Source organism: Labrus mixtus, chromosome 4 (genome assembly GCF_963584025.1).
Source record: "Labrus mixtus chromosome 4, fLabMix1.1, whole genome shotgun sequence".
Lineage (NCBI taxonomy): Eukaryota > Metazoa > Chordata > Actinopteri > Labriformes > Labridae > Labrus > Labrus mixtus.
Window position 1 is genome coordinate 9292595 of NC_083615.1, and position 26308 is coordinate 9318902.

The 26308-nt window shown below is 44.1% G+C and overlaps 1 protein-coding gene across 2 annotated transcripts; it reads right to left on the minus strand.

Annotated features, from left to right (window-relative positions):
• Positions 1 to 3130: 3130 nt before the first annotated feature.
• On the minus strand, positions 3131 to 25085 carry LOC132972687 (filamin-C-like). 2 transcript variants are annotated; one of them, XM_061035702.1, is made up of 47 exons: positions 24368 to 25085; positions 21928 to 22176; positions 20243 to 20340; positions 19025 to 19175; positions 18809 to 18927; positions 18615 to 18692; positions 18362 to 18524; positions 18069 to 18269; positions 17785 to 17901; positions 17023 to 17160; positions 16728 to 16854; positions 16502 to 16638; positions 16219 to 16412; positions 15999 to 16112; positions 15754 to 15897; positions 15477 to 15600; positions 15072 to 15232; positions 14882 to 14972; positions 14549 to 14718; positions 14320 to 14437; positions 13965 to 14227; positions 13246 to 13843; positions 12679 to 12852; positions 11734 to 11896; positions 11315 to 11643; positions 11098 to 11221; positions 10766 to 10922; positions 10491 to 10680; positions 10379 to 10402; positions 10031 to 10272; positions 9834 to 9933; positions 9598 to 9738; positions 9348 to 9476; positions 9039 to 9212; positions 8765 to 8929; positions 8422 to 8625; positions 8169 to 8321; positions 7954 to 8076; positions 7590 to 7838; positions 7203 to 7472; positions 6954 to 7091; positions 6701 to 6816; positions 5800 to 5932; positions 5514 to 5690; positions 5156 to 5374; positions 4457 to 4678; positions 3131 to 3836 (listed from the first exon to the last, which is right to left on the minus strand). In XM_061035702.1, exons 1-47 carry the CDS (start codon positions 24741 to 24743, stop codon positions 3649 to 3651), a joined length of 8235 nt encoding a protein of 2744 aa, XP_060891685.1. In that variant the 5' UTR covers positions 24744 to 25085; the 3' UTR covers positions 3131 to 3648. The 2 variants fall into 2 exon arrangements, with proteins under 2 accessions (XP_060891685.1, XP_060891686.1); XM_061035703.1 differs by lacking the exon at positions 17785 to 17901.
• Positions 25086 to 26308: the final 1223 nt, after the last annotated feature.

The following is a 26308-nucleotide window of genomic DNA, read 5'->3' on the forward strand; positions in this document are numbered from 1 at the left end:
TGATTTGGTTGTGTTGTCTTTGGTTGTGGTGTCTTGATTTGGTTATGTTGTCTTGATTTGGTTATGTTGTCTTGATTTGGTTATGTTGTCTTGATTTGGTTATGTTGTCTTGATTTGGTTATGTTGTCTTGATTTGGTTATGTTGTCTTGATTTGGTTGTGTTGTCTTTGGTTGTGTTGTCTTTGGTTGTGGTGTCTTGATTTGGTTGTGTTGTCTTGATTTGGTTATGTTGTCTTGATTTGGTTATGTTGTCTTTGGTTATGGTGTCTTGATTTGGTTATGTTGTCTTGATTTGGTTGTGGTGTCTTAATTTAGTTATGGTGTCTTGATTTAGTTATGTTGTCTTAATTTAGTTATGGTGTGTTGATTTGGTTATGTTGTATTGATTTGGTTGTGTTATCTTTGTTTGGTTGGTTGACCTTGTTGATGGTTTTTTTCTGCAGCAGTTGTTTTCTTAAAGCTCTTGGGAGGATTGTTTTGGTTGGTTATGGAGCTCACTTAAACTTATACTGATATCGTGAAATGGTTTACAAAAGCAAACAAGACCTTAAGATAGAAGATATTTTCTTCTGTGAAGTTCTTCTTATGCGTTACTGCTTTCAGCAGGTTGGTGTCATTTTCTACAGCCAAGATTCAGAGTTAGGGATACATTTGACGGTTCAAACTTGGCAGAAGGAGATTTTTCATCAGTAAACACAACTTACACAAGCACAGGACAAGATCAGCGAAGAGATAAGAGGTCAAACTTTGTCCCCAGGGGATGCTTAGTGTGACACAAAGGTTTTTAGTTGTACGGTGTTAAGCTCTCAGGTTCACAGCCATATTGTCTTAAGTGGAAATCATCCTTTGTAATTAGCATTTAAAATCAAATGTCATTATATATAATGAGGTAAAATAAGTGTATAAAGAAGTTTCTTATAAACATGTTTGCATGATTGTTATCCTAATTCACCTCACACACATTTACGCCATCATAAGAATTGTTTTGTATCCCAGCTCCATTGGTTGCCTGATAAATCATTCAACAAAAATAGCTATTGTAGCTTTTTTTAACACTTTATCATACTTATGGTATTATAAAAACTATCCCTTCATCCAGTGTATCCTCTGGAGTAACTAGGGTTCTTCTTAAAAGCAAGAGATATGGTGACTACACACCATCTTTATATGACTGAAATACATTTAAAAAAAAATACAACAGGCTGTATAGCTGATATACAAATAGACTTTAATGTTTGGTGTCCTTACTTAAAAAATGACAGACTTTGATATACATACCTTTTGAATTTTTGTTTCAATTTTCAATTTCCGCCTAAACTACATGTGTGTTTAAGTGTGAAAAAATCAAAAATTGAAAATGGTATTAATAAAATTTGCATTTTTTTTTTTTTGCATAATTGTAACTAATAACTATCTGTGAACATCCTGTCCAAATTTGGTGAAATTCTGATTCTGATTCCCAGAGATAAATGTGATAAGGCTAGAGCTGTCCCTTTTGGAGAAGCCCTAATTTGACCTATTTTAGTTTTTTGGTAAGATGCATGAAACATCCCAAAAAAGTTATTTTGCAGTAAAATATTTTTATTCAACTATCCGTTTCATAAACTAGACATGTTCAAGTTATGAAAAAATATGGTTGTGCTTTGTTCTACCTCGGGTAGGGGTATCTTCTTCTACTATTTGGGGGTTAAGCTGTGTGAATCTGGAGCACTGATTGACTCTTGTTTTTTTTCATTGTTTTAAATGCACTTTTGCTTGTTTGCCTTCTTTGTGAGTGTCTGTGTGCTCGTCTTCCTCCCATTCTTCCTTCTGTATTCTTTTAATCCCATTCTCTTCCTCTAATCCATCTTTCTCCCTCTCTTCCTCCCACAATCTCTTACCCACTCTACCCTATCCTCCTCCCTCTTTTTCCTATGTTCCCCTCTCTCTCTGTGGTTCTTGCTTGATCGCTGGTGTCTGCAAAGCAAGGAACTGCATCTTTCACACGGCTGTGATTCACTTGGCAGTCGCTCCAGATAAACATGTTGTGGTGGACAGACGACTGGGTCCCGGTCCAGAGGACCAGGACGGGGGAGGACAGACTGACGTGGGTGGGCCCCAGCCCTGGTCCCAGCGTCATCACGGGCAACAGTGGGCAGCGCCAGCCACTTGGCCAGATGGTCCTGTAGTTGAGCTCTTGCCACTGTTCATCAAACACACCCGCTCGCTCTGTCTTGCCTCACCATGGCCCCCAGCATCATGTCACCGTGGAACCAGAGAAAATTAGCACCTAATTATAGGCCCCTCTCTGTGAAGGATGGTGCTGGTGCAGTGTGTCAGCTTGCGGAGGCTGGGTGTTTGACTCACTGTGGGGACCCAGGCCTACAGACCACGCAGAGGACATACCGAACACACACGCAGGCCATGGAGGTGGCACAAGTGGTTACACACACATATGCAGAGGAGCACACAACAGTGAAAGGCTAAGGCTCCCTTCTTTCTGGATGATTTGTGCCTCAGTTGGGTCTGACCCCTCCCCCGCCTGTGAGGATGCCACAACAGAAACCACTTGTGTTCCATTGCTGATCCAACAGGATTAATTACACGCACAATGGAAGCTGATGCCTTTGGTTTCTTTGCTCCACGGGCTCCCTTGTGTAAAGGATGTGTAGTTAATCTTCACTGGGAACAATGGAGATTTGGTTTTGGTGTGTTTGGTTAAGTTGTAGATACAGTGGAGCTTGACTTTGCTGCCATCTTGTGATTGCATCTGGACAAGTACAGGATGTAAATGGGAGTACTAAAGGAACAACCAGGGCTGTTGCTTTGTCTGTACAATACTCAACAGTAATGTTGGATCATTGTTTCCCTTAAATAAAGGACTATAGAGGATTCATCATTGGACCAATCATAAGTATCCTTTATGCAAAATAAAAGCCATTTGATCTATTAAGTACCGGTCAGATACCCAACTGAGAGCCTGGAAGAAAATATCCTGACCACAGCTCAGTTAAGAAAGCAGCGGTGATCTGAAAATATCTGGAAATGAAACTATGATAATCTGAAGAACAGGAAATGTTCTGTTGAACTACCGATGAGTCTACAAACACTGTGAGAAGTCAAATAAATTCAATCATTTTTGTCTGAAAAGTTAGCAATTAAATCTTTATTAGGGCTGCAAAGACTTAACAAAAATAGGTTAATATAACAAAAAAAAAGTCAATTTATCATCCTTAAACCATACAAAAACCACATTGCATCACACTTTAACACTGCTGATGTCTCCAGAAACTTTCAACATTCATATATTATGCCATTCCTTTACAAAACCAGAACAGATATAGGAAGTTTTATGGACCGGGCAAAACATTAAATCAACGTTACTCAAAGGCGTGTAGACCACACTTTTGCCTTAACAACAATCTGAATGTGGATGCAATCTTGCAAAATGTAATTTCTGGAGTTAATACAAAACTTTGGCACATCAGGTATTCTGTCATCTAGAAAACTGTAAGCAGATGTCCTTGCAGGTTTTAGTGCGTGTTGAGTATACTATGATTCGCTGAAGAGCAGCGCCTGAAGAGAACTAGTGGGCAGTTTGATTGACATGATGAGACAAGGGTGACGGGTCAGTGTTGGAGAAGGGCTGGCACATTGGTCGAGTTTATTTTAAGGAGCAACCACTTTGTAAGGGCTCCCGGGGATGTTGTCGTCACCCCATTTGACGATGACGGTGTAGCTGCCCTTGTCCTTGATGGTGTAGGTGACGTTGTAGAGCTTGTTGCCCATGTGCTTGACATACACATCCTCACAGGGAGCATGGGGTCCATGCACCCCAACCATCAGCATATTGGTACCTGGACAGAATAGTAACAGAGGGGATTTAATGATGGAAATGTACAAAAGTTTTATAGATGTGTTTATGTTGGCTTAAAGCTGCACTTATCAAAAAGTTTTATACAGCCAACAGATTGAAGGAGTGCTGATAATAAAATAAATATCAGTCAAAGTTAAAAACCCACAGAGCATTATCTCCCAATTCCACAGTGCACTCAGCTCTAACTCTTTGTTTTGGTGTATTTTTATCTTTCATTTACTCCTGCTTGTTTACTCTGTTTTCAGCATCAGTAGGCAGCTCTTTTCAGTAAAACCAGTTTGATAAAATATATTCAACCTGCCAAGCACTAAAAGTTAGCCAAACAAAGTTAGCCATCACCTCAAAAGCCAGTTATTTCTCTCAGAGTTTGGTGGAGACAAACAATAACTAATATAAAAGTGAATGCGGGTCTTCAAATGACTAGAATGCTTTTTAAAATGTTCAGCTCTACTAGGCTTTAATGTTCTTCTGTTTAGCGCTTGTTAAGCTTCAGGCAAGAGTCCAAAAATCCATATTACTTTAATCTGTTGTGGCTGTATTTTGTTTCACTATGTAGATCTCATTTCTATTGGTGTCTGTCTGGTATGGTAATAATCTCACCTGCTTTGCTGCAGTCAACTGTAAAGTTGTTTTTTTGTCCGACCAAAGCCTTAGAAAGTCCTGCTCCACGACAAACCACTTTGCTGGCATCAGATGCCAGTATTGATGAGGTGGTTGAAGATGAGGAGCTGTAGGCTCCGCCCACTTTGGAGGTCTTGGTAACGGTTTCAACCAGAACAGAGGAGGTCTCGTGGAGGCTGTGTCCCCCTGATAGGCGGGCACCTGTCCGTCACAGAGAAAGAGAGAGGGAGAGAGCCAGAGGTTATCTAATGTCATCATTGCTCAGTCCAGACTTTATATAACACATCGAAAAGGATAAGAGGGAAGCAATCATGCCGCTGCCTTTGGGAGGGTTCTGCATTGCAGAACATTTCAAAGAAGCAAACTAGTGCCTGAGAAACAGTTCACACCAGTTATAGATAAAGTGAACTTCCAAGATTACCTTTTTCTTCAAAGTAATTTCATGTCACATTTATTTAAAAAAGCTACATTTGTATGCACCAAGTAGTGAAAGACAGTATCTGTGTAGTGCCAAAGAAACACAGCTTTTATGTAAGATGTGCTCTAAGTAGAAGGAAGAATGATGACATAACGTTTCCCTGACTTCACCCTGTTTTCAGAGGAATCACTTGTTTCATAATCAAGGCACTTGTCGTCTGAGAACGACAGATCAGATGGGAGAATGACTGTTAAGCAGACCTGTGATTTTAGCTTTGAAAGGGCTGCCCACGATGTGCTGTGGCCCTCCATATTTAATCGTGATGAGATAGTTGCCAGGTGCCATCGGTGTGTAGGTGATCTTGTAACCTTCGGGACACTCGCGGCAGTCCATCTTGACTTTAGATGGCCCGTCTATGTTTACAGACAGGGTGCCAGAGCCTGCATTACAGGTGTTGACCACAAACTCTAAGGATACACCTGTGGGGGAAAAAGAGGGGGTGAATGAAAGGACAGCTTATTAACTACTTGTTTAATGAATTAGCTGAACATGATACTCAAGGAAACCATGCAAAATGATAATGCGGTACATGTTCATAGCAGTGGCGGCTATTTCTACCTGTGGTTCCTCCCTGCAGTCCAGGGCCATGTGCTGTCACCATGCCCGGGTCTGCAATCAGACCTGGGTCTCCCACTCGCACATTAAAGGGACTTCCAGGAATGTGGCATCCATTGAACTTGACGTCTATGGAGTGAACGCCGTTCTCCCGTGGAATGAAGCGGATGGCATTCTTGTCTGAACACAACACAAGCAGGGGTGTTAATGATGTGCTCCTCATATATGATGTTTGTATGATCTTTCCTCTAAAGGCAACTTTGTCCAACATAGAAAGGTTTATGTTTACCACTGTCAAGGTCAGTGACATAGCATTCCTCAGAAGAGCCAGACGGTGTGTGGACTTTGGCGTCAACCACACCTCGAGCCCCGTTGCGCTGGACCATGAAGGATGCCTCTTGGTTTACCTTCAAGTCCTTTTCCTATAAAATGCAGGGCAGAATATGTTTAGAATATATATTTGTTCAGTGTGTGTGCCCGAGGGACAGAGTGTGTCTGGCAAGTGTGTGACTCACGTCTGAACAGAAATAGATTGAGCACTCTGGTGTGAGAGGCACAGAGGTCAGAGGTTACGACGAGGCGTTTAGTGTTTTTGCCCCACAGGTGGACAAGCGGTCCTACCAGACATAAGAGCTAGCGTGACATTTTGAGCGTTTGTCTGATATTAGCACTTGAGCCGGCTTTTCACAGTGGGAAAGCACTCTGAAGTGGCATTTAAGTTGGCTAAAAATAAACGTTTTTAGCATTGTTGACAGCTGTAATGGAAACTGTGAAAGCAAATGAAACAAGCGTCCATGAAGTAAGGAGCTGTCACAGGTTTCTTTAAAGGAGTTTTCAACTCCAGCTCACTCCTTTCTCCTTTTCTTTCCTCTCAGACAGAAACACAATCTGACTGCTCACACATAGCACAGCTTGTGTTGCCCCACATACGCGAGGGACAGTTAATCCAGCCCTTCATCACTGGCCAGTATCACAGTATTATAGTTGTGGATACTGCTCCAACACTGGCATTCAATTACACGTCAAGGGCAAAGTGCTTTGAGACAGAAATATCTACCATCATTCATACATTATGTTGCATGCAATCTGTTATTCATCTCTGCTATATTCTGTGCATGGCTTGTGTCTTTGATTCTTTTCAGCGACAAACGAGTGTGGATTTTTCTCCTACTCTGTATGTGTGATCTTACCTGAAGGCTTGTGACCGTGAGCCTGCGGGCCTCGTCTGACAGTGTCGCAATCGGAACAATGAAGGGGCTGTCAGGGATTTGCTCATTGTTGAACTTGATTGACACTTCGTAGTCACCTGGGGAGCAGATGGGTTATTCTCTTTAATTGAACTGGTGGCTGTGATGGAAAACTACTTGAAAGTTCAGCAGTTAAGGGACAAAAATACTCGTACATCATAAAAAAAGAATATTCTACACTTGGGAAATATTCTACCTGGTTCTTTGACTATGTAGGAGACTCCACAGGAACCATCTTTCCTGTCTTCAAAGGAGATTTCAGCCTTGCTGGGGCCCTCTACAGCAATAGACAAACCACCAGCACCGGCTTCTCTGGTCCAGATACTAAACTCAGCTGGAGAGGATGAAACAAAGCTTATTAAGATGAATGTATCTTAAGTATCCAAATAACATGAAACATTTAAAACCATGTATTGAATCGCATTTCACAGCACAGCAAACTCACAGGGTGCTCCAGCCACGCCTCTCTCGAGTCCAGGTCCTCCTGCGCGGACCTTGTGTGATCCTCCCTCCCCCATAGGTCCTACAGTAAACTGGAAGGGGCTCCCTGGGACGTGTTGGCCTCCATACTTGACGTTGACAGTGTGGGGTCCAGTTTCCTGGGGGATAAAGCGCACGCTGTAGGTGCTGCTCCCTCCGTCCACAATGTCAGCGTCCGCTGTTTTCCCACTGGGGCTAGTCACTTGAGCTGTCATAGCCTGAGAGCCCCTATCAACTGGATAGCACAGAGCAGCACAACATTTATTTAGATACAATCAAGACTTGGCGAAATGATTTGTCGTCTTCCTTTTTTGTCATGTTTTGAAAATTGGATTGCATAACGGACTCTTACCCTCAGGTCTGGCGGTGATGCCCGCGAAGCTGCTGAGGCTCTCTCTGCCCAGAAAATCTCCAAACACATCTCTGAAGGGGCTTCCTCCTCCGCCCACCTGGGTGCTCTCCTCCATTCGTACCTCCCTCTTGGTCTCCCCGCCACGTATTTTGCTGATCTCCGTGCGCTCAGTGCGGGTGTAGGTGTGGCTGCTGCGGGTGAACGTCCTCGTCAGCCTCTCCTGAGCGGAAACCATCTGGAACCAATTTCCTACAGTGTGGAGAAAGCAGTGGTATCATAAATGTGAGTGTTCAGCAGGTTCATTTATTTGAGGATGGTTGAACACTGCCCTTTAAGTACTTCTGTCTCTGGCTTACGGACTTACCGGGGATCTTGAGGTTAAGGCCACATGTGCTGCCCACTGAGGCAATAGAAGAGGCTTGTCTCTTTCTGGTAATACTCTCCTTCATTCTTCCTTCTCCGCTCACCTTCACTGTGAAAGGACTTCCTGGAGGGCAGCAACACAAAATACGTATATATATATATTTTGTTTTTCAACAGTTACTTATTTATATATTTAAGTATGTAGAAGATTTTAACCTGGGATGTGCTTTTCAGCAAACTTGATGTTGACAGTGTAACTCCCAGGTTCTGTTGGACAGTAGGTCACTCTGCATGTCCCGTCCTCCATGTCTTCACAGTTGATATCCACTTTGCTTGGACCCTCAACTGACAATGCTAGACCTCCATAACCTAAAGAAAAAAAAAAAAGAAGAATGAAACAACTGCTGCCTTTTTATGTTTTCTGACTGTGCTTGCCCTAACAAGTGAATAGTGTGTCTCTAAGACTTACCGGCATTCCTTGTATCCACAAAGAACTCAGCCATCTCAAAGGTGTGTGCCTCCACCAGGCCTTTGCCGAAAGCCTTTACTCTGCTGGCCTCCCCGATCTCTGACTGACCGACCATGATTTTAAAAGGGCTGTTGGCCACGTGCATACCATTCTTCCTTACGCTTACTTCATGCTCACCGACCTCTTTAGGGGTGAAAGAGATACCTAGGAATTTAAGAAAGACAAGAAGAAAAAAATAAGGTATAAAACTGAAAATTGAAATGTAATATATATTGCATCCGACAGCATCTTATCTGTTTTGCTCTTCCTGTTTTTTTGTGTGTCTGGGAAGTAAATATCTCACCGAGGTGTCTGTTGGGCAGTCTCTTGAGCAGGCAGGGCTCCTCATTGCCTGATGGAGCTCTGATACTGGCAGAGAGGGAGCTCAGATCAGTCTCTGTGATCTTTAGGGATACGTCAGCCGCTGTGCCAACATTCAGCTGGGATGTTCTCGTTATGGCGTCATCCCCTATACAAATAAAAAATGCAATTCAGATATTTGTCAACCCCTAAAAATTGGTTTAATATAGATAACCCCTATAAATACCAACAAAGACAGAATTTATTTATTTCCTAACCTGTGATCTTAGCAGTAAAGGGACTGCCAGAAATGTGCTTGTTGTCAAACTTGACAATGATGTTGTAGTCTCCAGGAGCCCTGGGCAGGTAGGACACAGTGCAGGTACCATCTTTGTTATCCTTACAGGTGATCTCAGCCTTAGAGGGACCTTCAACTGCCAGGGACAGACCACCTGGGGGGGGTGGGAGCGGCACAGAATATCAGTTTTCTGCAGTTTTGTGTACACAGCAGCTTTGCGTCGAATAACTGTATTATCACATATCCACTATGTGACGGAAAATGTTGCTATAAAAGTCAGGCTCGCTACCTTCCCCTGCATTCTTGGTGACCACGGTGAAAATGGCAGCTCGGTTGACCATTCCATAACTCAGACCTGGACCAAAAGCAGTCACCACTCCTGCGTTTACAGCATCCACAAAGAACTGCAGAGGGCTTCCTATGGGGACAAAGGAAAAAAAAGTGTAAGGACTCAGAACTTAGATAAATAATATAGAAAACAACTCCTGTGATATACTTAGAGAAAATAATCCCATCCTTCTACACTGTTTGTTTCTGACCTGGAATGTGGTTGCTGTCATATTTGATGTCCATCTCGTGCAGGCCTCTCTCTGTGGGCTGGTACTTGATTGTGATGGTGCCGTCCTTATTGTCTGTGATATGTGGACGAGCTGTCTTGCCTGAAGGCATCCTCACCTCACCTGGAAATGACAGGGGTTCAGTGAAACGTAAGTGACATGAAGAAGATATTTGTGGGTGTGAGTGTTTTTTTCTGTTTGAGCAGTGTTTGTAACACCTGTGATTTCCCCTTGCTGTGGCGTGAAGGGGACAAGGAAGTTAACAGGACGGAAGAGAGGATCCACAGTATCGCTGGGGACAACCGGCTCATTTGTGGCCTGTCAATACAGAGAGAAATTGTTGGTTTCATGTGACTAAATGTCAGAACAAGAGTGCACCTAACACTGACTGCAGAACTCTTCCTCCGTTACTCACCACCACATGGAAGGGGCTTTTAGGGATGTTCTGTCCCCCAAAGCGGATGGTGATGACATATTTCCCAGGTTCAGGGGCGGTGTAGTAAATGTCAAAGGTCCCATCATGATTCTCCACCACATCCATGTCGACCTCCATCCCCTGAGGGGTGAGCACCTTACAGGTCACCTTGCCTTTCCCAGCAGCCTTTGCATCCACCGTGATGACTGTGTCCTCTGAGGTCTGCAGCTTCTGAAGACTCGCTGTCAAGAAATGAGAATAAGGTGTGATAAGTACTGCATAGATGCATGGATTTAAGATTTGTTTTTAGAAAAGTATAACAAGTCAAACAAAGCCTTGATTACTTACACACGCCATGTCCTCCAATAGACACTGGAAAAGAAAAATGAGAATTTTTATATAACTATGATAAATGATTCTATTCGTCCTATCATTTATGTATCCGTACTGGTTTTCTTACCTGTGACACGACATTTGCTGGCGTCTCCTGTGGGAAGGGACTGGATGCGGTATGGAGAGTAAGGGATCTCATCTCCCCCATATTTAATGGTGATGGTATAGGGGCCAGTAGAGTCAGGCACATAGGAGACGGTGTAGGTCCCATCCCTGTTGTCTTGGATTGTCGCATTCTTTGGCTTCCCCTCAGGGTCCTGTCAACAAACAACATGTTATTTTACAATTAGTTATTTCTCGATGGTAGTGTAAGCGTCAGAAATGATTGAAAGCTGAGCCCACCAGAATCTGCACAGTGAGCAGTCCCTCTCCAGCATCGCGAGCGTCGATGGTGAACTCGACTGGCAGGCTTGCAGGCACACCTTTTTTGTCTAGACCAGGGCCACTTGCGCGTACTTTACTGGCGTCATGCCCGGGCTGAGACATTACCTTGAAAGGACTGTTGAAGAAGGAGAGAATGTCAAGTATAATTACTAAATCCAGTCCTACAAAAGAGAGAAGTGGGAACAGTAAATTGGCTTCGGTGCGTATTTCTTTATAAATGAAGTCAGAAGGAGCAGAACTTTAATTAAGACATGTCTGCACACACTGCCTGGTTTGAATTCACACTGTACCTGTGTGGGACCTCCTGATCTGCATATTTGACAGCAACAGTGTAGGGGCCATCCTGGGCTGGGGTGTAGTGAACTGTGTGTGTGCCATCACCGTTATTCTTCACACCAACAGGCTCCACAGTACCTGAAGATTAAACAACATGGATATGATATTTTTTTTTGGTAAAAGTAGGAGAGCTGTTTAAGTTTGTTTGTAAGTTGTGTCAGCATGGTCTACCTGATGGGCCATAGAGTTTGACTTCCAGTGGAGCCTGTCCAGCCTGGGTACAGTCCACTTTGAAAGTCTGAGGAACATGGGCTCTCACTCCAGCACCCAGACCTGGACCTGAGCACTTCACCTTAGTGGGATCCACAGGGTCCTTGACAAGTACACGGAATGGACTGCCTGGGATCGCCTGACCTCCGTAATTAATGTTGACATCATAGTCGCCAGGAGTGTAGGGGATGTACTCCACACTGCAGCTGCCATCTTTGTTGTCCTTGCAGGATATTTTTGACTCTGAGGCCCCCTCGATGGTCAGGCCCAGGCCTCCTGTACCAGCACCCCTGAGATAGAAGCCAACACCTTTATTCAACTGCAAGTGTTTAAGTTCAGTCCCCCCAAGTTTCTCCTCCAAATGTGAAAAAAAACAGTACCTGGTCTCAACTGTAAAGCAGTTGGGCTTGTTGGTAATTCCTCCCTCCAGACCTGGTCCATAGGCACGGACCCTGGTTGGATCACATCCTTCCACCACATTCACTCTAAAGGGACTCTTTGGGGCAGGAGCATCGTCATACAGCACTTCAATAAGATGCATTCCTGCACACATAGAGATGCGTCAGTTTAATACATGATGCCAAACCTTTCAAAGCGAGCCAATAAATTCGAATTCATTTTTATCATGGACTAGACAAATTCCCTTTTAGGAAGATAAACACGTGTTTATTTATAAAAGAAGCGCAGAACTCTGGTGAACTTACAAGCTGTTACATCTGTTCCCTATTCATTATTCTGTAACAACATTTTTCTGACAGAGCCCTCTCAGTAGGCCTATATGCCAGATTCCCAGTCGCACTGCTGTGATATTGGAGCATGTCTGGTGGTGGAGAAGTGCTCTGTGATCTCTTTGCTTTGTGTTATAGGTCTCTATTAATATCCCCTGTCACTCCCCTGCTGTATAGCTGTGTGCAGGCAGCCTTCAGCACACATACCTGCCTGGCTAAGAGCTTCTGTTCCAGAGCACCCTATTTATAAAACAGAGCCAGTCTGCCTCCCTGCTCTCTGCCCTCCACATCATTGCTCCAATGCATCATTCTGTATTTATACCCCTCTCTCATTCTTTCTTTTCTATCTATCCTACTTTTTTCCAAATAACCCCCAACTCCATCACCTGTTAGTGAGTTCTCCTTCAGTCTTGTTAAGAAAGCCTTCCTTTGTAAAATTCCTCTTTCTATTTGAAGATAGTTAATGTTACATTTTTGTTGCACAGTAGATCTTACATGTATCATTGTCATCTAATGCCTCTTCACTGATTGACTTTTTAAAAGTATGAATTCTTATTCTCAGTGAAATGAAAGTATTAAAAAGTGCTTCTTTCCTACCGTCCTCAAACGCTGTATATTCCACTCTGTAGGTGCCGTCTCCCTTGTCGGTGACGTAGGTGTCTGTGTTGGAGCCGGAGGGGTTGATAACATGAACCTTCACATGAGTTCCTCCAACCTTGTTGAGGGTGCGGGCATCAACGATGAAGTGGGTTGTGACTTCTCTGAGGACCCCTACAAACAAAAAAAGCCCCTTCTGGTTATTTGGTTACTAAGATAAACAAGACCGAGAAGGCTCTTTTATAATATAACCTGACATATACATTTTTAAAGCAGCTGCTATGAAACCTGAAAAAATATAACTATTGACTGGCAATTCAATATTTCCAATATCAGTTCATCGATTCAGTATTTATTTTTGTGTAAACAATGAATTTTTTAGCCCATTATACCTACAAAAATACTGAAAAATATTAATTAAAACAAGACAAAGTTTACACCTCTGAGAAGCTGCAATCTGCAAAAAAAAGCAGCTCAATTGATAGATTAGTTACTTGTAAGAGAAGCAATTTAAAAATGCTAACACTTGTACATTTTTATTCAAACTTGGCTTCTTGGTCTAGTTACCTCTAGGCTCCACTCCCGGTCCATAAACGTGCACCCCGCTGGTGTCAACAGAGGGCTCCACATGCAGGACTTTGGGAAATTGGGGAATCATATGACCACCATACTTGATGGTGATGGTGTGTGTGCCATGGAAGGAGGGGATGTATGTGACGGAGAAGGTCCCCTCTGCAGTTTTCTGGATGTGCACTTCAGCCTTAACCCCGGTCTCTGACACAATCTCGATGGTGAGCTCAGCGTCTCCTGCCCTGGTGCAGTCCACAGTGAAGGTCGCTGGTTCTCCTGCCTTGGCCCGCTCCAGACCTGGCCCACTTGCCGTTACCTTGCTCGGGTCGAGAGCTGCGCGCACTGGGGCTTTGAACGGAGAGCCGGGAATGTGCTTCTCGGCAAACAAGATGTTGATGGCGTACTCCCCGGCCTCAGTGGGCAGGTAGTTCACTGAACACGTTCCGTCACCATTGTCCTGGCACTCAATCTTTGCCTCGCAGGGACCCTCCACAGTCAGGCCCAGTCCGCCTGCACCAGCTCCCTTTGTGTCAATAGTGAACGGAGCTGGTTTACCCACAATGCCTCCTTTCAGGCCTGGGCCATAGGCTCGCACCTGTGATGCAAAACCCAAGTGAGATTTTTATTCGTGATAACAACCAACTTGTGTTCAGAAACCTTAAATGTGATATGGGCTTCAAAGAGTAGAACTACATTTAGCTTGAATGAACTTTTACCTTTGAGGGATCTGCAGGCATGACTGCTTCAACCTCAAAGGGACTTCCCATCACTGGGTTGCCATCATAGCTGACATCAACCTTGTACTGTCCCTCCTCTGGGGGAATATACTTGACACTGTGAGTGCCTTTGGCTTTGTCTGATTCCAGCTTGCAAGGGATTGGTCGGCCAGAGGGCGAGGTCATCTTCACACCTACATTTCCCTGCCCACCAGCACCCTTTGTGTTAACTGTGAACTCCTGATCCTTTCCAACCTCCACTTCTGCAGGAAAGATCAACATCAAACAATTAAAAGTGTTTGCAATTTGACAAAGTGAATGTAAAACGGAAAAGCATTAGGGGTGTGAAACTTACTGTTTTCTAGTCCCTCAACTTTCACCTGTCCGATATCGAGAGGCGGGGCCACTGTGATGTTGAAAGGGCTCTTGGGAATGGGATCCCCTCCATGAGTGACGGAAATTGCCATGTTGCCCTAAAGAAGCACAAAAGGAAGGATGAATATGGATTCAGTTGGAGGTGTTTCATGAAAAATCTCTGTGTCATGTTGTGATGTTAATGGGCTTCAAACAGAGGCGTGCTGTACCTGTTGAAGAGCGGTGTACTTGACAGTGTAGGAGTAATCATGGTTATCGATGATCTCAAAGTCACGAACCGCCTCTCCTGAGCCTGATGCTGCGAAATGCACCTCAGGCTTGGCCTTGCCAGCTCCCTTTGTGTAGATAGTGAAGTGGGTTGGAGTGCCCACCTCCACACCTGAAACACATGTGTTTTGTTAGTGCTATCAATTCTAGTCAGTTCAAAGCATTTGTATGACACCAATGTACTGTTGTGGGTGTTTGTTTCAAATGCAAATGCCTAAAACTTCAGTGTGTGTAGTGATTATACTACCTCTGGTTCCTGAGTCAGTGGATCTCACCTGTTTTGTTGATTCCAGGGCCCTCTGCTCTCACCTTGCCTGCATCATGGGAGGGATCCACTTTGACTTTGAAAGGACTGACGGAAATCTCCTGATAAAGTCAATAACAAAAGACAGTCATGAAATAAACTCAAAAGTAATAAAACGTTAAAAAAATTATCATACAAAACTCTGTTAGTTGTTTTCCTACCTGCTCAGCAAAGAGCACCATGATGGTATATTTTCCGGCAGCCGGGGGAGTGTACTTGACAGTGAAGGTGTCATTGTCATTCTTGATGATGTCAAAGTCAATGTCTGCCTCAGCAGGGCCAACCACCCCTGGGGCACACTTGATTCCAATGCTGATGTCCCCTAATGGCGCATAGAAATGAGCACAGTTCACAGAGGTCAGTAAAAGCAGATGATATGAATAAATAGAAGCTGTCACTCCAATGCCTAAAGCTTTATTCCAAGTACATCTAAAAAACTTTCCTCTACTTTGGTAGCTGAACTGTACATATTAACTTTTCTCTTCATCCCCTGCTTTATATTCTTCAGCACTCGAATGATACAACAATTATTTCTTTAAAAGTCAACTAAGTCCACAAATGTTCACCTTGACCGGCCTCACTGCAGTCCACAGTGAAGTATGTCGGCTCATTAGCCTTAAGCCCAGTCTTCTCCACTCCAGGCCCATAGACTTTGACTTTGTCAGGATGAGAACCCTCTCCAACCAGCACCTAATGAATTCACAGGCAACTTGAGCAAGAAGCAATTGGTTCAAGTAGAACTACTGCAACTCCTATTACTTTTCTGGAGTATCATTATATTAAGTTGGCTTAATTTTATGTGCAGCGCAGTAATGTGTGAGTGTACATCACACTGGGTCGTACTCTGAAGGGACTGTTGGGCACGTTGACCTCCCCCCAGGTGATGATGATGGTGTGTTTGATGGGCTTGACAGGAGTGTACACGCACAGAAAGGTGCCATCTCCCTTGTCAGTGATCTTGATGTTGATGGCGCAGCCTTCGGCATCCTGAGTGGATACAAAAGCATGTCAGATCCCATCTGTAGGCCACATGCCGCATTCAATATAAATGATGGGATCCTATAAATTAACATTAAAGGTCTCCATACCTGTGCGTAGATCCTGAGCTGACCCTTCCCTGCCATGCGGACATCAATGGTGAATTCAGTTGGTTTGTTCACGATGACGCCAGTCGGCTTCAGTCCTGGACCAAAGGCTTTCACCTGCAGCGTATTCCTTTTTATTAGTCTTTCTTTACAAAAATATTTTACCATGATAATTTAATGTATGCTTATAAGAATGGTATACAATTGAGTGAAAGGAAAATACCTTCTCAGGAAAGATATCATTTTCTGCAGGGAGGATGTGGGCCATGAAGGGACTGTCCTTGATATCCTCGTCGTCACAGATGACGTGGACGGCATAGTCACCAGCTTCAGTGGGCCAATAGCGCACATCACAGGAGCCATCGCCCTTATCATCACACTCAATTTTAGCCTGTGATGGGCCTTCGATGGAGAAGCCTGAACATCACAAGAATTTTAATACTCAGGTATCACATTTAGAATACATTGAGAATTCACCCGTCTTGTATCACTTGCACATGGCTCACCCAATGTTCCAACTTCGGTTCCGATGGCCTCTACTACAAAGTCAGCCGATTTTCCCACCATGCCCGTTTTAAGACCAGGACCCCAGGCCCTCACCTTCTGAAAACCTGCCTCTGCTCCAACCTCCACCTCGAATGGACTGTAGCATAGAAGAAAACACAATATTACCCAGTGTGAGAGTGAATGTACTTTGTTCGTGATTATCTTAGGGCAGCAATAGGAGTGTACCTGCGTGGGATAGGCTGGCCTCCCCAGGTGATGCTGACTGTGTATTTACCAGGCTTAAGGGGCAAATATTCACACTCATACACACCATTTCCTGCATCTTGCACTTTCACCTTCTCCTCTGCTCCAGCTGAAGATGAAAAACACAGACAATATGTATTATTTTTAGGCAAGAGAAACCATTTTTATATTATTTTTTATCATATTTAAAGCTTCCGTAAGAATAAACCCCAAAGAGGAAATAGTTCAAAAAATGTAGGAGGAAGTGGTGCAGAGAAGAGAGGGCTGTCTGACTCACTTGGTCCTTTGACTGAGACATTCAGCGTTCCGCTGCCAGCTCCCTTGGTGAAGACTTTGAAGTCTGCAACCTCCTTTACTCTCACGCCTTTAGGCTGAAGGCCTCTGCCTGTAGCTCTGCAGGCGTTTGGGTTTATAGCTGAAACGAATGACAACAAGTGTGAAAGAGAAATATTTAGCAGAGCAGAAGGCAACTGAGTGTAGCCAGCAGTTGACAGCAATGTTAGTAGAAAAGACGAGAAAATATCCAATTCATGTGGGTTTCTTAAAGGTTGACTGGCAAAACCTGTAAATGAGAATGATGCTTTTTTGCAGCACATACAGCACAAAGTGCAGAATGTTGAAAAGGATATTGACAAATATGAGAGCACCAAGGGAGCATCTGACAACATTTCAGTCACTCTGAAATGTTGACTGCAGGCTTAAACTGAATTCTGGCTGATGCAAATTTAGACAGCGATAAAAACAAACATGTGAACAGCACAAGCTAAGATATTTAACAGAACAAAGTATGCAGAAATGCAGGGCGGGACAATACACAAAATAACTGACAACAACGCATATAAACTCTATCTGAACAAAACTAAACCATCAAGCTGCAAGATGCAAAAAGATGGAGCAGGCGACCAAGCACGGCACTCAACCGCAGCACCCTAATCTTAAAGAGCAGAGAGATTGCATCTGCAGGGTGCAGCATAAGGAAAGGTTTTGGGGGATCTGGCTGAGCATTGGGCACAGGCTCCTCCCAGCAGGCCATACTAACTTGGGCGACCAGGTTTTGTAGGGGGTACCCCCTTCCCCCCCTTCGCTCCAGGAGGGGCAACCACTGACTGAGGGACTATCTGCAGTGGAGCTCCCACAGGAGGAGCAATTTGTGGAGCTAGAAATGACACATAGGAAGGGTTATGGTCTAAACTTGGAGGCTGTTCCCAGGGAAAATAAAGATGACTTGTAACGATTGTGACGAATAGATCACTCTGACGCTAACAGCAGGCTAAGAAATCAGATTTGTCTGACAGTAATTTACAGCACAGACAGATTGCTTACCCTCTGCAATATTGACAGTAAAAGGGCTCTTGGGGATCTCCTGGCCTGCAAACAGGACATGGATCTGGTGAGGACCTTCCAGCACTGGACGATAAGTACAACGGAAAACGCTGTCGCCCTTATTCTCCAGGATGAGCTCCACTGTGTCCTTTTTGCCCTGAGGGTCGACGATGACCACACTTACATCACCATTGCCCGCACCTTAGTGTGAGGAGAACATTAGTCATTTATCACAGGTGAAAGGAGATTTTGTAGCTTTGTTCATCAGAAGTGGCTGAGTGTTCCATACATACCAGCTGTAAAGATGTCAAAGTAGATGGGCTTGTTAGCCACATTGCCTGTGGGATCCAAACCTGGTCCCCTGGCATGGACTTTGCTGGGGTCACCAATATCCTTTGCTACATTCACTGTGTAGGGGCTCTTATCAATGTCCTGACCAGCAAACAGCACTTTCACCTAAAAGGGAAATGTACAAAATGTTAAGGGCACCTTGTACTCTTATTCTATGTACAGAATAAATGTGCATCTGGAAAAAATGATGCGTACCTTGTGGACACCTTCAACTTTAGGAACATAGGTGACCGTGTAGGTTCCGTTCTTGTCTCTGCTGGGCTTAACTTTAGCCTATAGAATGAGAAGATACAGAGTTGATGATGAAATTAATATGTTAAACTTTGAAGTTGAGCACGATTATCTGAGTTAGCGCTCCATGAGCCCTCAGTCTATCAAAAGAAACATGCCTCCTCTTTGTGTCCCTCGGGATCCTCTACATAGACCAGGACCTCACCACTGCCGGCCTCCTGAGTTTCCACAGTGAACACAGCTGGTTTCAGAACCTTGTTGCCATTAGGCTCGATGCCTGTGATGTAAAGACAAAGAAACATTCATAGATTATTCATGGGATTATGATGCTTTGTGAGCTGCTGGGAATTCAAGGCTACTGTTTGGCTACGCACCAGGTCCATAGGCTTTGGCCTTGTCCGGGAAAAGTTGTTTGGGCTTGAGAGTAGCTCCAGGCTTTAGCTTTGCCTTGGGAAACTGGGACAGGTAAGTCATCACTGAGTGCTCATCCACATCTGGGTCCACAATCTCCTCAGGAGCGATCACCTACAGCACAGAAAGAAAACCAAAAGGAAAAGGATGATCAACATAAACTTCAACTTCCTGCAACAACCATGACCGCAAGCATGATAGCCCGATGAATTTCTTAAATGTAGGTATTTTCATTTCTAAGAAGTGTTTCATAAATCATAATACTAATTTCCCTTAATAAGGAGTGTGCAATGGGATTAAACGAGGAATTAACTTAAATTACTCCCCCAATCTCTGACTCCTCTCTCCCTTTCAGTACTTGTCTGCCTATCACACAGTGGCACAAAGCATTGCTCCACGCTGGTTATATTTAACCCCAGGACGGCAGGGTTAAGGATTGTTGCCTTCAATAAGCCAGGCGGGGGGGGGGGGGGGATTTATCCTGAGCCAGACCTCTCCCACATCTCCTTAACACCACCACACAAGAATCTAGCCTCCCAGCCCTGCAGAGCCATGACATAAACCCCACGGCTATCTCACCAATGCTAAGCCTCATGGAGAATAGCTAACCCTGTGTCTTAGACAAACAAGTAAACAAGCGACATAGAGTACATAACATGACGGAGACTCAGAGTCGCACAAACAGGACTGGAAATATCACACTCTGGCTCTGGCTCTGTTCACATTGTTATTCTGAGCAGCATGTGCACATTTACACCTCTGTTTCATTGGCTGGTTCCGAAGGTCTTAAGAAATTTCTCACATCCACAAATTCCCAAGTCTACCAAATACTGCTCTACAAACTCACTTACTAGAAAGCTACACTACAGTAAATGGAAATATCAGAATTAAGCTGAAAAATTAATATTTCATGGCACCCCTCCGGCATGTTTTTTGTGGAAAAACACTGGTCTACATATCATGCACAGTGCTAGCTATTTTCTGTTCAGTGTTGCCTCAAAGGCATATGTACATGTGGTGAGGCATGTTTGTATTCACAAATGCATATTGGTAATTGTGTTAAACTGCTTGGAACTGAGTTTTACGACCTCATTTGCCAATCAGAAAACAGACAGTTTTTTTGTTTTAGCTGAGCTTGAGCAGACTAACAATTTGTGACTGATTTCTCTCGTGCATCTTACCTGAGGCACGCCCAACCAGTCGTCAGCCTGCTGCATGGCCTCTCTGGCATTCTGCACAGGCTTGTTTGGGTCCCAGTCTGTCCAATCAGGACACAGACCTAACAGAACAAACAACAGGGTTATAATTCTGCAGACATAAATGCAGTCAGTGTTACGCTGAAGTTTCTATAATAAGGCCACTTGGGCTATCACTACTATCTGTCGAACACCTCCAACTACAACATTGCTTGACCTTACCCACACTGCTTTGCTCCTGTGAATTGAAGAAAATGAAGGTCACTTGCCCGTTTAAAATCAACCACCTCCAGCACGCTTACACTTACACTTTCACTGAAGCTAATGCTAACCTCCTGCAGGCTGCTAATACCTAAATTGGATTAGTGTTGGCGACAAAGTGGCCACTCACTTAAAAGACTCATACAGGCACCCCATAGAAGACTATTATCCGATTATTATAGACACAGGACAACAGTATTAACAGGGTGGAGTTTACATGCACCTCAGTGTGCAATAACATTACAGGGAAGAAAATCAGAAAACTATCAATTTGGAGGCACCAGGTTGGGCCTGCCATCGAGTTACTATGGGGGATTATTCGTTTCATTGCAAAGACAGTAGCAGATGTACGCAGTTTTTTTTAGGAACAGAAGGGATGCACTGCAGATTTTGGTGTTACAGGTTTAAACTAGAATTATTGCTAACTGATGTATCAACATGATTTTTATTTTTATTAACATGCAAAACATTGTGGCTATTTACCTGTTAAATACATTGTAATTCAAATCCATATGAAGCCACTTAGCTTGTTTTGTACAGAGCACTTGTGTTTCTGTGTTTCAGTAGTTTCGTCAGTCGACCTGCTGTTTGGTGTAAGCTGATGAAACAGCAGATCCTTGTATGGTCAGTGTTGCAGCATTGTGTTTGAAAGATGCGTCTGCTCAGATCGATGGCTCACACGAACACAGTTAAACACATTGCTCTTCCCTCCTCTTGCTTCTCCTACACCTTTTACTCTTTCAAGCTCAGCTGGGGAAAAAAACCCCACTGATGTTCATTGTGATAGCAGAAGCCAAAACTGGCAGTAACTCAAACTATGGCCTTGTGGTCCTCGGATCTGTGGCTTAGGCACCTCCCTGTGACAGATCACTCTGCATATTGATGTGAGGCCAAGCATCCCCCTTGACAGAAGAGGAGGAATGGTGCCCAAATTTGGGGGTGTTGTGTAGCAGCAGGGCTATAAACACTAAAGTCGGACTTGGGCCTTCGGGCTCCAAACAGTGAGATTGAAAGCTTCAGTCATTGTGGGACAGCTGGCAGGGACGTCCTACGGCCATCAGCAACCCCTCTGCAACCTACCAACACTACCTAGTCTCCAGAGACAGATAACTCTGACATATGAATCTGAGTCTGGGTGTGTGTTTGAACTAGTGTGTGATCAAAACTGTGTGCGACATACAGTACACCTCTCGCATTTCTAAATGAAGACCAAAGGAGACAAATTCTCCTGAGGAGGTGATAGAGTTTCTGACTAACTGACTGGCACATGCCTGACCCCTGCCTCCATAGCAACCAAGGAAAACGGCTACACACAAGAAGCCTTTTTACTTTCACTGGGTGCATTCTGACTCAGCACTCAGAACCTCCCCCTCCCATGGACTCAGCCAGACCGTGTGCAAACTTCTTACCGGGGGCACAGTTGTCTACCAGAGCTCCCAGGGCTTTTCCATCCCGCCAGTCACGGTTGAAGTTGTTGATGGGCAGCTGAGGCACCTTGTTCTGTATCCAGCCCAACAAGCGCTGTTTGGGGGTCAACTTCTTAGTCTCCTCTTCATCCTCGTCGTCCCACATGGGCATGGAGATAGAGTAGTGGAGGATAAGGGTCCAGATAAGACCCAGAATCAGCTTTAGATTTCCATCCACAATGGCTTTGCTATCTGTATTTGGACAGTAGAAATAATAGGAATCATGAGGATTTACAACTTCCAAAAGTTCACATAACATGTCGGTTAACTATCGTATCTTGAACTGTACTTTCATTTATTGTTGTTTATGTGCACTGCAAAACCATTCTGTACACTGGTTAAGCTAAACCATAAGAATTGAAAACCTAAGAATAAAAGTGTGTTACAAATGATGAATTATTCTTTCCTTGCTGTTCTGTAGAGATGACCAGGCTATTCTGAGTGGAAATATAAACAATATAATGATTGACTGCTGAGGAGACAAGAATCTAATGCTCCTCGCTGCTTCCCCAGAGCCCCCTCTCTCAGACAGCTGTCTGGCTGAGGACCCCTGACAATCTGTCATCCAGTCACAATGCAACTCTGCATACAGTGACAGCTGAGGATATGTGGAAGTGGATCCCTCTCTGCATAAATACCACTCGGATTTCAATTACCTCCCAAACTTGTAGCACTGGAGTGTGATAAATCACATAGAAGCAGATTAGATCCTTTGACAGCACGCATGCGACTCTTTTCCTGACTTTCTCCGAGGAAAAGTCGTTAAATAATCCATTATAAATCCACTTTAATTTGGACATTTTAGCCATTCAAGCCAAAGAACCTCTGAGGAGACTTTAATGTTTCATCGACTAATCTGCCGTGATACACTCTGGTAAATATAGTAAGACTTTAATAACAAAGGGACTGTGGTGCAAGTTGTTTATCACAGGCCAGTTTTATTGGGCCTGTTTCTCTTTTCATAGATCAGAGCTCCGTTTAAGAGCGTGACATGTGATGTGTCACGGTGTGACTGGCACAAGCAGGTGGGACAATGTGGCACAGTGTGGTTTTGATCCTGTGGCACATGTACAGCTAAGCCTTTGGTGATGTTTTCTTTTTTAGTGTCTCTGTAAGGAGAAATTATGTTAAGAGAGCTACATTGACCCACTTGTGCTGAATGGAGGAAAATGTGTTAGGAAGTAAAACCAGGACTTCTGTTATCACGCCCTGTTTCTGTCAAAACAGTCTGACCTAGTGTGTGTGTGTGTGTGTGTGTGTGTACATCTGGGACAACAGATCTAGACACACACAAACATTAAATCCTAAACACCCGCCCGCGGCCAAACACTTGGAGGTGATAGCTGTGGTTTTGACCTTAACGCCCCTGAGATTTGAGCTTGCCATTGAGAGGCCACATCAACACAGATTTAAACTAAAGCACACACTCTGTATCAAGGTAGACACACTTTGGCTATTCACAGTCCAGCGGCCAAAGCCTCAGCCACGCTGGGAATTTCACTCAAGTGTGTGTTAGGATCATTAGTCACCAAAACAGAAAAATACTTTGTCAAAATGTTAATAACGTGTCTCGTGTATGAGTTGTGGGGTTGTCTACAGGTGTATAATGAAGCCATAACTCATCTTACAATATGTGTGCTTTCCATAATAGGTTTCTACTTTCTCCTTGAGTATTTCTAAGAGGTGGCATTCTGGCGGAGTAAAGTGTGCCTCTGGTGACTTTGTCGATGTGACAGATATCCGCAACAATTTATTGTAACTTCAGCTTTCTGTTCCACAGTCTGAGCCCCCAAAATCCCACCGGAGTTAATCCGCACCTCGCAGGAGTTTCTGCTGGCTCTGTGAGGACAGCAATAGGCTGTCAACACAGAGCCCCATGTGAGTTGTTCAGACCTCTGACTTTAGAGGGAAGAATGTGTGTGTGTGTGCCTGTCCGCTTGTGTTTGTGTGCGTGGCAAAATGGTCTACATTTATTTATTGCCTCATTCTCATTAGCAAAGAACTTGTGAATTTCCAGCCCACGTTGCTGCAGCAGCAGGGGAAGCATAAGCACACTATGAAGCCACCAGGCATGGCCCTGGCACAAGTTAATGACATCAGTGGCACCTCTGCAGTAACTTTCCAATAAGCTGTTGACCTCGACTCAATGCAGCTTTCCAGAGGCCTGTGAAAGCCTTGTCTGACAGGCACTGCTGACTGATAACATACCAACAGAGCAGCAACAGAATGCTGTATGTGTTTGTGGAGGTATAACAGCTCTGCCTCTCATTAATCTGCCAATTATTTTATTACTACTTCCTATCTAATGATGAGTATATATCTGTGTTTGTCTGTATTTTACTGCTGTTTTGATTCCAGTTATTAGATCTCAAGTGTTACTCACCTATTGAGACTAGTTTGATGTGTTCTCTCTCCAGGAACTCCAGCGCCACAGAAACATTTTCCAGTTTCATCTGCCTAAAGTTGGGTCTGGTGTGGTGCTTTCTGTACATTTTCTTCTGACTCAAAACTTCCAAGAGCGAAATTAGCTTCAGCCCATCAGTGAACTCCCTCTGCAGGTCGCTGATGGTCTTGTTGACGCACTTCAGGTGCTCGTTGCACCACCTGGTGAAGGTGTTCTGCTGGATCTTCTTCCATGGCGCGTCCTCGGCCAGGTCCTTCTCCGTGGCTGGCATTTCGTCGTCCTCCTCTTCCCCGAACTCGGTGCCCTGGTAGTACTGTGGAGGCAGCTGGTCCTCGCCGTAGTTATTGCTCATCATGGTGGTTCTTTCCTCGTCCACTTTTATACCTCGGTGACACTCGCTCGGCAAGCGCAGAAAACTTTTAGCAGGTCGATGGCAAGCGCGCGCTCGCGGAGGAAAGTTCAAACTTGGAGGAGTTGAAGAAGCAGTCCGGAGATTTTTCGGAGGTACTTGCGAAAAAACCGCGTGTGACAGGACAATGATGGATTAAATTATCCGGTTTTACAATGAGCAGGGCTGCTGGTCGTCCGCTTTTTTTAATTGGCACCCTCTTGGCAAGTCGTTCCTTTCTTTGTGGCCTCAAGAATAAGACTTGAAGAAGTTCAGTTTTGAGCTGGAGCAGCAGTAGTGTTAGACTCTAGCGTGTGTAACTTGACTGTTGAGAGTGGAAAGAGTTTGGTTTATAAAGGAGCCAGGGCCGCGTCACGCAGCCTCTGTGATCATAGTCTATTTGCTCATCCATAAGGACAACGGGGGTCGGGTCGGTTTACGCGGAGGAGGGGGCAGGGATCGGACGGACCCCGGACAACGTATCCTTATTTTTAGGCGCTCCTATTTGGGAGTCTGGGGGCTGAACGATTATTGAGAATGTGTGTCACGCTCAGGGTCTAAGTGGCTGAACAATTGAGCTAAGAAAAGAAGGTGAGATGAGAAGGCCAGCGACTGAGCCGTTCTGTCTCAATAATGTTTTCTAATGAAGGATTATTGTCACAAAGTACAAGGTTTATTAGCACATAAAGTTCTATCAGGGGCCTTAGAGAGGGACATTTTAAGGATGAGGTCACCCTGATAGATGAAGCAACTGTATTACGTGTGTTTCACAGATATCTGCCACCCATGGGTGAAATGCAATTCTATGCAGTGCAGCAAAGGTCAAAACCAGTTGTGGAGATGTTATGGGAGGATAGTTGGCTGAAATCAGTTTTTTTTTTTTTTTTTCTGATCAACATGATGTCATATTTCTGGAAAAAACATCCCATCATGTTTGTTCAAATATTTTAAAGCTCATGTCATGAGTTTTTAGCCGCTTATGAAAAAGATGGAGATTTATAGTGATGTGAAAATTGACTCAAACCAAAAGTGTCTCACAAGAACTTTAAGAAAAGAAACTGAGGGCCTGTCAGCTAACTAAATGTCAATAATAAAGCCAAAATTACACACTCAAACTGCTCTCTTTTTAATATCAATACAACTCTTTAGTCCAGAACTCGAAAGAACAACACCTTGAAATGACTGGAAACAAGTTAGTGTCACCTCTAACTCTGTTCAGTGACAGCATGACAGCACCCGTTGATTGGAGATGAGGCTGTGTGTGGGACCGTTGTCAGTGTGTTTATAGCGAAATCAATCATCTTACTATATCCAAAAACGAGTCACTTCTGAGAAACAATGTGTTTGCTGCAGGTTCAGGGATGGAGGTGGTGTTGTGACTCAGCAGTCAGTGACATGGCAGTGACACCAGATGCCAGCGCCGTCGTCGATGAAGTAGTGGGAGTTAAGAATAACTGTGACACACGCAGCAGGCATTCTTAAAATACTCAGTCTGCTGCCAGGGGTCCCAATGTTTACCTGCCACAATATAA

Bases quoted from the DNA above. Each gene is read 5' to 3' on its own strand.
- LOC132972687 (XM_061035702.1), bottom strand. From the start codon at position 24,743: ATGATGAGCAATAACTACGGCGAGGACCAGCTGCCTCCACAGTACTAC. The intron at 18,693-18,808 runs GCATGTTTCTTT...CTCATTCTATAG, and splicing joins CCGAGGGACACAAAGAGGAG to GCTAAAGTTAAGCCCAGCAG. The intron at 13,844-13,964 runs GTAAAAGTTCAT...TTTGCATCACAG, and splicing joins TGCCTGCAGATCCCTCAAAG to GTGCGAGCCTATGGCCCAGG.